Source organism: Eumetopias jubatus, unplaced genomic scaffold, assembly GCF_037043125.1.
Source record: "Eumetopias jubatus isolate StellerSeaLion01/CBP00866 unplaced genomic scaffold, mEumJub1_p1.0 scaffold_60, whole genome shotgun sequence".
In the NCBI taxonomy this organism is placed as follows: domain Eukaryota; kingdom Metazoa; phylum Chordata; class Mammalia; order Carnivora; family Otariidae; genus Eumetopias; species Eumetopias jubatus.
In genome coordinates, this window is record NW_028274866.1 from 428,939 (window position 1) to 441,769 (window position 12,831).

A 12,831-nucleotide genomic window follows, 5' to 3' on the forward strand; every position below is an offset into this window, starting at 1 on the left:
AGTACATCATTAGTTTCAGATGTAGTATTCAGTAATTTATCAGTTGCGTATAACATCCAGTACTCATCACATCACGTGCCCTCCTTAATGAATAATTTCTTAATCATTTTCCATTCTGTTTGAACCAAGATCATATCTGCTCCTGCTGTGTGTGACTATTTCTTTTTCTTCTCTTAGAAACATGATCATTTTGAAATACCCCAGTTCAGTCTTATTTGGACTTACAAGAATAAATTTTTTTGAAATGATTGAAAAATACACCTTACTATATAAATGGATCTTAATTTTGTTTAATTTACTTTTTTGTCAAAGTAATTACCAACAACTTACCAAAAAAGTCTAACCATTAATTTTGGAATTGTACAGTTTTCTTATATTTAGTTATATTGCAAAGGGGTCTATCTTCTAAACACAGCTGCTTTGGGTTGGTATTAACAGGAATTTGAATCCAATTTGTAAGAAGTTGGAGAGGAGGAATTAGTGAAAAAAAACCTTTTTTCACATGGAATCAGAAGCTGCTGAGCCAAAGATATACCTTTTTCCCCCAGCTTTATTAATATATAATTGACATATAACATTGTATAAATTTAAGGTGTACAATGGTTATATATTATTACCACTGTAGCTAACAGAGAGTAGAACTTAAATGTTCTCACCACAAAAATGAAATGATAATTATGTGACACGTTGGATAAATACCATACTTATCTACCATTTGCCACGCATTAGAGGTACCTCCGTAGTTGTTATTTTGTTATTTATCTTGCTTCTGCATTTAGATGATGAGCTGAGGCATAAAGATATTAGTAAAGTGAGTGTACATATGGATTTTTAAAGACAATATGAGATGGTGATAATATGCAATTGATTGTGGTTACATTGACTTTCTTTAAGGGTTTGGAACTTAAGAATATTTGGTTCAGGGGAGGAAGAATAAAGCAGCTTTTAGATATCCTTGTCAGTGTTATCAGTATATGAAGATCCCAACAGCCCTGCATCCTCATTCTAGGGGGTGCAGAAGGAAGAAAGAGGAAATGGGATGGGAAGCATCTGGACAGAGGTTGACATTCAAATATTGAGTAACTCTTTTCTCTTTGACCACTACCAAAGATAAGCAGTTAGTTGTCTCTGCCATTAATTTAAACCTTTCTAATCAATGACAAGGACCAAGTAAGTACATTAGCAGTATAGTAAGAGTGGTTAAGAGTTCAGGCCATGTCATTAACAGATCTGGATCTGCATCCCAGCTGTAACATATATTAGCTTTGTGTTCTTGGACAAGTAACTTAACTTCCCTATGCCTCAGTTTCTTCATCTGTAAAATGGGACTAGTAATAAAACCTATTCATTAGTATTGCTTAGGGATTATATTACATGATGTATTTAAAGCACTTGGCATAGTGCCTGACACATATTAAGTGCTCAAGAAATACTAGCTGTTATTATTATTATCATCACTTTAGCCATTGTCATCATCATCATCAACATTGTTATATGCCTTGTCCTTTCAAAAGCTACCTTTGCTCTGGATCTCGTCTTCTCCAGCCTCCTTGGAGATTTCTCTCTCCTAAATCTTCACCCTTTCCATACCTATGGACTCCTTCCTATCAGCTTCTCATATCTTCTTTGGACTCTGTCTCCCTCTAGTTACAGCCCTGCCTTATTCCTCCCCTTCACAGCTAAATTTATTAAAAGAATCATCTACGTTCAGTGTCTTTTCATTTTCACTTCCCATTCATTCCTCAAATCCATAGTCGGCTAGTTTATCCAACCCCTCCCAATTGAAATTACTCTCTTTAAGGTCACCTGGGTGGCTCGGTGGGTCAAGTGTCCAGCTCTTGATTTTGGTTCAGGTCATGATCTCAGAATCCTGAGATCAAGCCCCGCATGGGCTCCGTACTCAGCGGGGAGTCTGCTTGAGATTCTCTCTTACCCTCTCCCTCTGCCCCTCTCCCACCATGTGCTCACTCTCAAATAAATAATAAATAAATAAAATAACAAAGATAAAATTACTCTCTCCAAAGTCACCAGCAACTAACTTATTGCCATGCTTAGTGTGTACCTTTCAGTTTTCATCTTAACCCCTGGAGCATGCTGTTAACTGCTTCCTCTTCTTAAATATCCTTCCTTTTTTAGTTTTCCTCCTACATCTCTGACCACTTTTCTTCAGCATCCTGTGCTGGCTTATTTTCCTCTGTCCATGTCCTAGATATTGTTCCTTAAGTTCTCCTTGATTTTATTCCTTCTATCTGCATTCATATTTTTTACTTACTTTACTTTGTTATTTACTTTTATTTTTTTTTCTAAATTACTATTAATTTTATTTTCCCCTTGTTAATTTGAAATTTCTGGTATAGTTTTCCAGCTCATTAAGTCCCTTTTCCTTTCCCTGTTAACATTTTCAGCCACATATGACTCAACTACTTCAACATGGCCCCTAAAGTGAACTTCTTTTTCAACCCCTCACACCCCCTCATTATGATCAATTACACTTCTGTCTGCATTCTCCCTCTTAACAAATGACAGGTTGCCCAAGTGAAAAACCTGAAGTCATTCTAGATTTTTGCTTGTTCTTTCTCTACTACATTTAAATCAGTTATCAAATCTTGTCAGTTCTACTCCTATAGTATCTCCTTGGTGTGTCTTTTCTCTAACACCCTTCTCTAAGCTCAAGCCCTCAGTGTTTTTGTCTATTTCAGTTAGCATGTTGTTTGCCACATTTTTTGTCATCTTGCTTCCCGCCAGTCCATCTCCCATACTATCATCATAGTCAAGTCTTAAAAATATTAATGTGACCATAGAGTTTCCCAGTTTAAAATCCTTTCGTGGGTGCCTGGGTGGCTCAGTCGTTAAGCGTCTGCCTTCGGCTCAGGTCATGATCCCAGGGTCCTATGATCGAGCCCCGCATCAGGCTCCCTGCTCCGCGGGAAGCCTGCTTCTCCCTCTCCCACTCCCGCTGCTTGTGTTCCCTCTCTCGCTGTCTCTCTCTCTGTCAAATAAATAAATAAAATCTTTAAAAAAGTTAAAAAAAATCCTTTCGTGATTCTCTGTGCTACGCTGACAGGAGCTTCTTGCTCTCTTCCTTAAATATATTTTGTAAATAATGTCCTTTCTTTATGGCCCCTCTATATCTTGTATACAACTTAATATAGTGCCTATCATATTTTATTGGTATTTATTTCCTTCATGTTTTCCTACTAGACTATGGGCTTTTTTAAAACAGAGACTATATCTTATTCATGCCTGTATTCCCAGGGTCTGGCACATACAGATTTTAATTCATATTGAATGTGTTTAGAAGAAACCTATAGTGGCATTAATATTTCAAAGCACAAAAAAGTATAACTGGCTATAAGGAAAAACAATTTGGAAATGAAAATGATACAAGCAGAGTCAGTAATTATTTCATATATAATTTTCTAAAATTTTGATATGTTCTCTTTTCTCCACTGAACAAAAGAATTTAATTTTTTCCCTCTTTAGCATTCAAGTGTTTCACTGTCTTAAGCATGAAGGAACAGGTGGCAGGACACTGCTGGTAGATGGATTCTATGCAGCAGAACAGGTACTTCAAAAGGCACCTGAGGAATTTGAACTCCTCACCAAAGTGCCATTGAAGCATGAATATATTGAAAATGTTGGAGAATGTCACAACCACATGATTGGGGTTGGGCCAGTCTTAAATATCTACCCATGGAATAAAGAGCTCTATTTGATCAGGTGAGTACCAAAGAACCATTTGCCAGTGTAATGTATTTACCAATTATTAGCCTTCAAATTATTAGCTTAATGAAAATCCCTAAAATCCTTATATTGACCACATCTTAATCTTGCTATTTTATAGCTCTTTATTAGTACAATTTCTGTTTTTATTATACTTCCCATGGAAAAATAAATAGGCCAACAGGTAAAGAATACTAGATTTGGGGGGCAGGAGATATTTGAGATAGTATTTTAAAATGAAAACACTATTGAAATAAAAAACTGTTATTAAATTGTGCTCCCTGACCCAAAGCTAGAATACCCAAAGGCATGACAACCACAACATTTGTACCCCAGATTTATGCAAACCTCCTGACCTGTATATCTAATAGTCCACTAGATGTTGCCACTTAGAAATCTTGTAGGATCATAAAGCACATCATATTCAAAATTGAACTCATCATCTTCACTCATTTCAAACCTCCTCCACACCCAGTTGTGAAGATAAAAATAAATTGTTGCTCCTGCCTTTGCCCCTGGATTGTAATATGAACTACACAAATACTAATTCACTTCCATTGGATAACCTCCTCTGAAAAACTCTACCTTCGTCATCTCTTGTATCCCCATTGCCTAGAACAGTAAGTAGGTATTCAGTATTTTTTCCAACATTTGATTATAAACATTTTTAAATAGATCAAAAAGTTGTAAGCATTTACAGTAAAATCCATAGACCTACCACCTAGATTCTACCAGGCAGGTATTACTATGCTTTTTTTATTATCTGGCTATCTACTTATCTATCATCTATCTCTCTGTCTATCTATCTGTCATCTATCTATCTGTCTATCCATCAGTTAATCTTATTTTTGATGCATTTCAAAGTACATTGTAGCTATGACTACATGTCCCCCTAAATACTTCAGCATTTTATATCTTTAAGTAGAGTTCAATATCTTTTTATAAATTTTTAACTTTGAAATAAAATTTACATACAATTATTTTTTAAAATATCAAATATACATCTGCTGAGTTTTGATAAATGCATACACCTATGTAACCCAAACCCCTATCAAGATATAGAATATTGCCATCACTGCAGAAAGTCCCCTTATACCCCTGCCCAGTCCAACCCTGCACACCCACCCGAGGAGATCACTGTTTTGATTTTTGCCACAATAGATTAGTTTTGCCTGTTCCAGAAATTCATACCATAGAATAAATCCATTTTTTTATGAATAAACACCTGGGCTGTTTCTAATTTGTGGTTATTATGAATAAAACTGCCATGAGCATTCATAGAAAAGCATTTTTGTAGATATGTCTTTTCATTTCACTCAGGTAAATAGCTAGGAGTGGAACTGCTGAGTCATAGAGTAGGTGAGTATTTAATTTCATAAAAAAACTGCCAGAACTTTTACTAAAGTAGTTGTTTCATTTTACATTGTCATCAAGAATGTATGAAAGTTATAGCTGCTCCACATCCTTGCTAATACTTGGTGTTGTCAGTCTTATTAGTTTTAGCCATTATGGTGGTTATCTCTTTGGGGTTTAATTTGCATTTTTTTGATGACTGATGATGTTGAGCATCTTTCCATATGCTTATTGGCCATTTATATATCTTCTGAAGTATCTGGTTAAATTTTTTGTCCATTTTTTCATTGGGTTGTCATTATTGAGTTCTTTATATACCCTGGTCACTATTTCTTACCTGATACATGTTTTAGGAATATTATTTTCTAACCTGTAGCTTACGTATTTATTTTTAACAGTATGTTTTTATGAGCTGAAATTTTTTATTTTAATGCAATTTAATTGAGTAGTTTTTTCTTTAATGATTATTGTTTCTATGACCTGTATAAGAAATCTTTGACTGCCCCCATGACATGATGACATTCTATGTTTTCTAAAGGTGTTATAGTTTTATTTTTTACATCTAAATCTGTGATCTACCTCAAGTTAATTTTTTCTGTGTTATGAGGTATAGGTAGAAGTTCATATTTTTTACATATGGATATCCAGATATTATAGTTTCATTTGTTGAAAAGACCTTCCTTTCCCCCATTGGATTCCCTTTGCAACTCTATTAAAAATCAAATGACCAGTGACACCTGGGTGGCTCAGTCAGTTGAGTGTCTGACTCTTGATTTCAGCTTAGGTCATGATCTCAGGGTCACAGGATTGGGCCCCACATCAGGCTCTGTACTCATCAGGGAGTCTGCTTGTGGATTCTTTCTCCCTCTCCCTCTGCCCCTCCCCCTGCTTTTGCTAGCTTGCTCTTTCTCTCTCTCTCTCTCTCTCAAATAAATAAATAAATCTTTTTAAAAAAGCAAATGATCATATAAATGTGGGTTTGTCTCTGGGAGCTCTGTTTGATTCCATTATCTATTTGTGGTTCCTTATCACAGTTCCACACTGTCTTGGCTACTGCAGGCTTACAGTAATTCTTGAAGTCAGATAATATGTTTGTCAACTTTGTTCTTTTTCAAGATTGTTGTGGATATTCTATATTAGGGGTCTACAAATTTTTTTTTTTGTAAAGGGCTAGATAATAAATATTTTAGGCTTGTGGGTAATATTGTCTTTTTTTAAGATTTTATTTATTTATTTGAGAGGGAGAGAGAGAGAAAGCACAAGCAAGGGGAGTGGGAGAGGGAAAAGCAGACTCCCCGCGGAGCAGGGAGCCTGACACGGGACTCGATCCCAGGACTCGGATCATGAACTGAGCCGCAGACAGTTAACTGACTGAGCCACCCAGGCGCGCTGGTCATATGGTCTTTATCACAACTACTCAATACTGTTGTGGAAGCACAACAGCAGCCATAAATAATATATAAATGAATGAATGTGCCTGTGTTCCAATAAATATTATTTACAAAAATGGGCAGTGGACTGGATTTGGCCTACAGACCAGTTTGCCAGCCCTGGTTCTAGATTCTTTATATTTCCATATAGTTTTTAAAATCAGCTTGTCAGTTTTTAGAAAAAAAATGCCTGTAAGTGTTATGATTGGGATTGCTTTTTTAGCAGTGTTTTATAGTATGTATTGAAGATATAGATCTTATATATCTTTAGTTAATTTTATTCCTAAGTAGAGACCATTTTGGTGATAACTAACTAACAGTTTTGAGTCTTCCAACCCATAAACCTCATCTATCTTTCTATTTATTTAGGTCTTCTTTAGTTTGATTTCTTTTTAAATTAGCATTGTATCCTATAGGCTTGCTAAAGTAATTCACTAGTTCTAAGTTTTTGTTTTTGGGGTTTCTTAGGATGTGTATTCTGCTGCTTTTAGATGGAATGTCCTGTTGTATCTATTAAGTCCGTCTGGTCTAATGTGTCATTAAAGGGTGATGTGTTGTCGGGATAGTTTCATTTTTTTCCTTTCCAATCTATATGTTTATTCATTTGTTTTTCTTACCTTACTACACTGGCTAACACCTCCAGTACTATGAAAGTGTTCAGTATTTTGCCAGGTACAATATTAGCTATAAGAGTGTTGGTCGGGCGCCTGGGTGGCTCAGTTGGTTAAGCAGCCAACTCTTGATTTCAGCTCAGGTCATGTCTCAGGGTCCTGAGATCTAGCCTCACATCAGGCTCTGCACTCAGCGGGGAGTCTGCTTGAGATTCTCTCCCTCTTCCTCTCTCTTTGCTCCTCCCCCTGCTTGTATGCGCTCTCTCTAAATTAATAAATAAATCTTTCTTTAAAAAAAGAGTGTTGGTGATGTTTTTTATCTGCTGGATGAATTTCCCTTCTAGGTTTCCTGAGATTTTTTTTTTTAATCACAAATGGGTATTGAATTTTGATAAATGCTTTATCTTTGTGTCAGTTATCAATAAAAATAATTATGTTATTTTTCTTCTTTATTAATATGCTAAATTACATTAATTTAAAATGTTAAACCAACCTTATACTCTGGGAATAAACTGTACTTGATCACAATTTATTACTATGTGTGTGTATATGTCTGTATGTGTGTGTGTTAATAGTGTGGGCCCAATCAAGAGATAAATACCACACAGTAGTTTCTTTTTGTTGTTAATTTTATTATTTTAATTGCAGAATAATTAACATATAGTGTTATATTAGTTTTAGGTATACAATATAGAGATTCAACAATTCTATACATTACTCAGTGCTCATCAGGGAACTACAACTCAGAACTACAATGGCATATCACCTCACACCTAACAGAATAGCTAAAATTAACACAGGAGACATGTGTTGGTGAGGATGCAGAGAAAAGGGAACCTTCTTACACTGTTGGTGGGAATGCAAACTGGTACAGCTACTCTGGAAGAAACAGTATGGAATGGACGTTCCTCAAAAAATAAAAATAGAACTACCCTATGATCCAGCAATTGCACTAGTAGGTATGTATCCAAAGAATGCAAAAATAGTACTTCAAAGGGATACATGCACCCCAATGTTTATAGCAACATTATTTACAATAGCTAAATTATGGAGAGCCCAAATATCCATCCATCAGCTGATGAATAAAGAAAGTGTGGTGTATGTATACAATGGAATATCACTCAGCTATAAAAAAGAATGAAATCTTGCCAATTGCAATGATGTGGATGGAGCTAGAGAGTATTATGCTAAGTGAAACAAATCAGTCAGGAAAGAGAAATAGCATATGATTTCACTTATATGTGATTTAAAGATACAAAACAAATGATCATGGGAGAGAGAGAGAGGAAAACCAAGAAACAGACTCGTAACTATAGAGAACAAGCTGATGATTACCAGAGGGGTGGTGGGTGGGGGGATAGGTGAAATAGGTAATGAGGATTAAGGAGTGCACTTGTTATAATGAGAACGGGGTATTGTATGGAAGTGTTGAATCAATATTGTATACCTGAAGCTGATATTATACTGTATGATAACTAACTGGAATTTAAATAAAAACTTTTAAAAAGGGGGAAAAAATGTTCCTAGCACTGATGTCACAGAAATTACTACCTGTGCTCTGTTCTAGGATTTATATGGTTTCAGATCTCACATTTAGGTTTTTAATCCATTTTGCATTTATTTTTGTGTATAGTGTAAGAAAGTTCTCCAGTTTCATTCTTTTGCATGTAGTTGTCCAATTTTCCCAACACCATTTGTTGAAGAGACTTTTTTCCGCTGCATATCCTTTCCTGCTTTGTAGAAGATTAATTGACCATATAATTGTCATTTTATTTCTGAGTTTTCTGTTCCATTCCATTGATCTGTGTATCTATTTTTGTGTCTGCACCATACTGTTTTGATCACTACAGCTTTGTAATATAAGTTGAAGTCTGGAATTGTGATGCCTCCAGCTTTGCTTTTCTTTTTCAAGATTGTTTTGGCTATTCAGGGTCTTTTGTGCCTCCATACAAATTTTAGGACTGATTATTCTAGTTCTGTGAAAAATGCTGTTGGTATTTCAATAGGGATTGCATTAAATGTGTAGATTGCTTTGGGTAATATAGACAGTTTCTCAGTATTTATTCTTCCAATCAATGAGCATGGCATAGTTTTCCATTTCTTTACATTTTCTTAATTTTCTTTCATAGTGTTTTATAGTTTTTGGAGTACAGGTCTTTCACCTCTTTGGTTAAGTTTATTTCTAGATACTTTATTGTCTTTGGTGTAGTTGTAAATGGGATTGTTTTCTTTCTTAATTTAAATTCAATTAATTAACATACAACGCATTATTAGTTTCAGAGGTAGAGGTCAGTGATTCATCAGTCTTATATAACACCCAGTGCTCATTACATCACATGCCCTCCTTACTGTCCATCACCCAGTTATCCCATCCCCCACCCCTTCCCCTCCAGCAACCTTCAGTGTGTTTTTTAGAGTTACGAGTCTCTTATGGTTCGTCTCCCTCTCTGATTTCATCTTGTTTTATTTTTTCCTCTCTTCCCCTATCATCCTCTGTTTTGTTTCTTAAATTCCACATATGAGTGAGATCATATGATAATTGCCTTTCTCTGACTGACTTATTTCGCTTAGCATAATACTCTCTAGTTCCATCCACGTCATTTCAAATGGCAAGATTTCATTTTTTTGATGGCTAAGTAGTATTCCATTGTCTGTGTGTGTGTATACCACATCTTTTTTATCTATTCATCATTTGATGGACATCAGGGCTCTTTCCATAGTTTGGCTATTGTGGACATTGCTGCTATAAACATTGGAGTGCAGGTGCCCCTTTGGATCACTACATTTGTATCTCCAAGGAAATTCCTAGTAGTGAAATTCCTGCGTCATAGAGTAGCTCTATTTTCATTTTTTTGAGGAACCTCCATGCTGTTTTTCACAGGGGCTGCACCAGTTTGCATTCCCACCAACAATGTAAGTGGGTTCCCCTTACTCTGCATCCTTCCCAGTATCTGTCATTTCCTGACTTGTTAATTATAGCCATTCTGACTGCTGTGAGGTGGTATCTCATTGTGGTTTTGATTTGTATTTCCCTGATGCTGAGTGATGTTGAGCATTTTTTCGTATGTCTGTTGGCCATTTGTATGTCTTCTTTGGGGAAATGTCTGTTCATGTCTTCTGCCCATTTCTTGATTGGATCATTTGTTCTTTGGGTGTTAAGTTTGATAAGTTCTTTATAGATTTTGGATACTAGCCCTTTATCTGGCATGTCATTTGCAAATATCATCTCCCATTCTGTCAGTTGTCTTTTGGTTTTGTTGACTGTTTCCTTGGCTGTGCAGAATCTTTTTATCTTGATGAAGTCCCAAAAGTTCATTTTTGCTTTTGTTTTCCTTGCCTTTAGAGACGTGTCTTGAAAGAAGTTGCTGTGGCCAAGATGGAAGACGTTGCTGCCTGTGTTCTCCCCTAGGATTTGGATGGTTTCCTGTCTCCCATTTAGGTCTTTCATCCATTCTGAGTCTAATTTTGTGTATGGTGTAAGGAAATGGTCCAGTTTCATTCTTCTGCATGTGGCTGTCCAATTTTCCCAACACCATTTGTTGTCTTTTTATCTATTTGATATTCTTTCCTGCTTTTTTGAAGATTAGTTGACCATAGAGTTGAGGGTCCATTTCTGGGTTCTCTATTCTGTTCCATTGATCTATGTGTCTGTTTTTGTGCCAGTACCATACTGTCTTGATGATTACAACTTTGTAATAGAGCTTGAAGTCCGGAGTTGAGATGTCTCTAGTTTTGGTGTTCTTTTTCAACATTCCTTTGGCTATTCAGGGTCTTTTCTGGTTCCATACAAATTTTAGGATTATTTGTTCCAGCTCTGTGAAAAATGTTCATGGTATTTTGATAGGGATTTCATTGAATGTATAGATTGCTCTAGGTAGCATAGACATTTTCACAATATTTGTTTTTCTAATCCATGAGCACAGAACATTTTTCCATTTCTTTGTGTCTTCCTCAATTTCTTTCATGAATATTCTGTAGTTTACTGAGTACAGATCCTTTGCCTCTTTGGTTATGTTTATTCCTAGGTATCTTATGGTTTTGGGGATAATTGTAAATAGGATCAATTCCTTGATTTCGCTTTCTGCTGCTTCATTATTGGTGTGTAGAAATGCAACAGACTTCTGTGCATTGATTTTATACCCTGCCACTTTGCTGAATTTCTGTATCAGTTCTAGTAATTTTGGGTTGGAGTCTTTTGGGTTTACCACACAGAGTATCATGTTTATCTGTGAAGAGTGAGAGTTTGGCTACCTCTTTGCCAATTTGGATGCTTTTTATATCTTTTTGTTGTCTGATTGCTGAGGTTAGGATTTCTAGTACTATGTTAAACAACAGTGGTGATGGTGGACATCCCTGCCATGTTCCTGACCTTAGGGGAAAAGCTCTGTTTTTCCCCATTGAGAATGATATTCATTGTGGGCTTTTCTTATATGGCTTTTATGATACTGAGTTATGTTCCCTCTATCCCTGCACTGTGAAGAGTTAAACTCTTAATCAAATTAAAACTCTTAATCAAAAAAGGATGTTGTACTTTGTCAGATGCTTTTTCTGCATCTATTGAGAGGATCATATTATTATATAGTCTATCACATTGATTGATTTGCAGATGTTGGACCACCCTTGCAGCCCAGGAATGAATCCCACTTGGTCGTGGTGAATAATCCTTTTAATGTACTGTTGGATCCTGTTGGCTAGTATCCATCTTGATCAGGGATATTGGTCTGTAATTCTCCTTTTTGGTGGGGTCTTTGTCTGGTTTTGGGATCAAGGTAATGCTGGCCTAATAGAAAGACTTTGGAAGTTTTCCTTCCATTTCTATTTTTGAAACAGCTTCAGAAGAATAGGTATTAATTCTTTAAATGTTTGGTAGAATTCCCCTGGGAAGCCATCTGGCCCTGACTCTTGTTTGCTTCAGTTTCTTTGCCGGTTATGGGTCTGTTCGGGTTTTCTATTTCTTCCTGTTTCAGTTTTGGTGGTTTATACGTCCCTAGGAATGAATCCATTTCTTCCAGATTGCCTAATTTGTTGGTGTATAGTTGCTCAGAATATGTTCTTAAAATTGTTTGTATTTCTTCATTGTTGTTTGAGATCTCTCCTCTTTCATTCATGATTTTATTAATTTGGGTCCTTTCTCTTTTTTTTGATAAGTCTGGCCAGGGGTTTATTGGTCTTATTAATTCTTTCAAAGAACCAGCTCCTAGTTTCGTTGACCTGTTCTACTGTTCTTTTGTTTTCTATTTCATTACTTCTGCTTGAATCTTTATTAATTCTCTTCTCCTGCTGGGTTTAGGCTTTATTTGCTGTTCTTTCTCCAGCTCCTTTAGGTTTAGGGTTAGGTTGTGTATTTGAGACCTTTCTTACTTCTTGAGAAAGGCTTGTGTTGCTATATACTTTCCTCTTAGGACCACCTTTGCTGCATCCTAAAGATTTTGAACAGTTGTGTTCATTTTCATTTGTTTCCATGAATTTTTTTAATTCTTCAATTTCCTAGTTGACCCATTCATTCTTTAGTAGGATGTTCTTTAGTCTCCCTGTATTTGAGTTCCTTCCAAATTTCCTCTTGTGATTGAGTTCTAGTTTCAAAGCATTGTGGTCTGAAAATATGCAGGGAATGATCCCAATCTTTTGGCACCAGTTGACACCTGATTTGTGACCTAGGATGTGATCTATTCTGGAGACTGTTCCACATGCACTCAAGAAGAATGTGTAATCTT

At 36.0% G+C, this 12,831-nt stretch overlaps 1 protein-coding gene across 1 annotated transcript in view; it reads left to right on the forward strand.

Annotated features, from left to right (window-relative positions):
• The window catches only part of TMLHE (trimethyllysine hydroxylase, epsilon), a 133,733-nt gene that overhangs the window by 63,501 nt on the left and 57,401 nt on the right, over positions 1-12,831 (forward strand). The window contains exon 6 of the mRNA XM_028094910.2: positions 3,484-3,720. Within this exon, the coding sequence (XP_027950711.1) occupies positions 3,484-3,720 (237 nt within the window). The remainder of the gene's footprint in view (positions 1-3,483; positions 3,721-12,831) is intronic.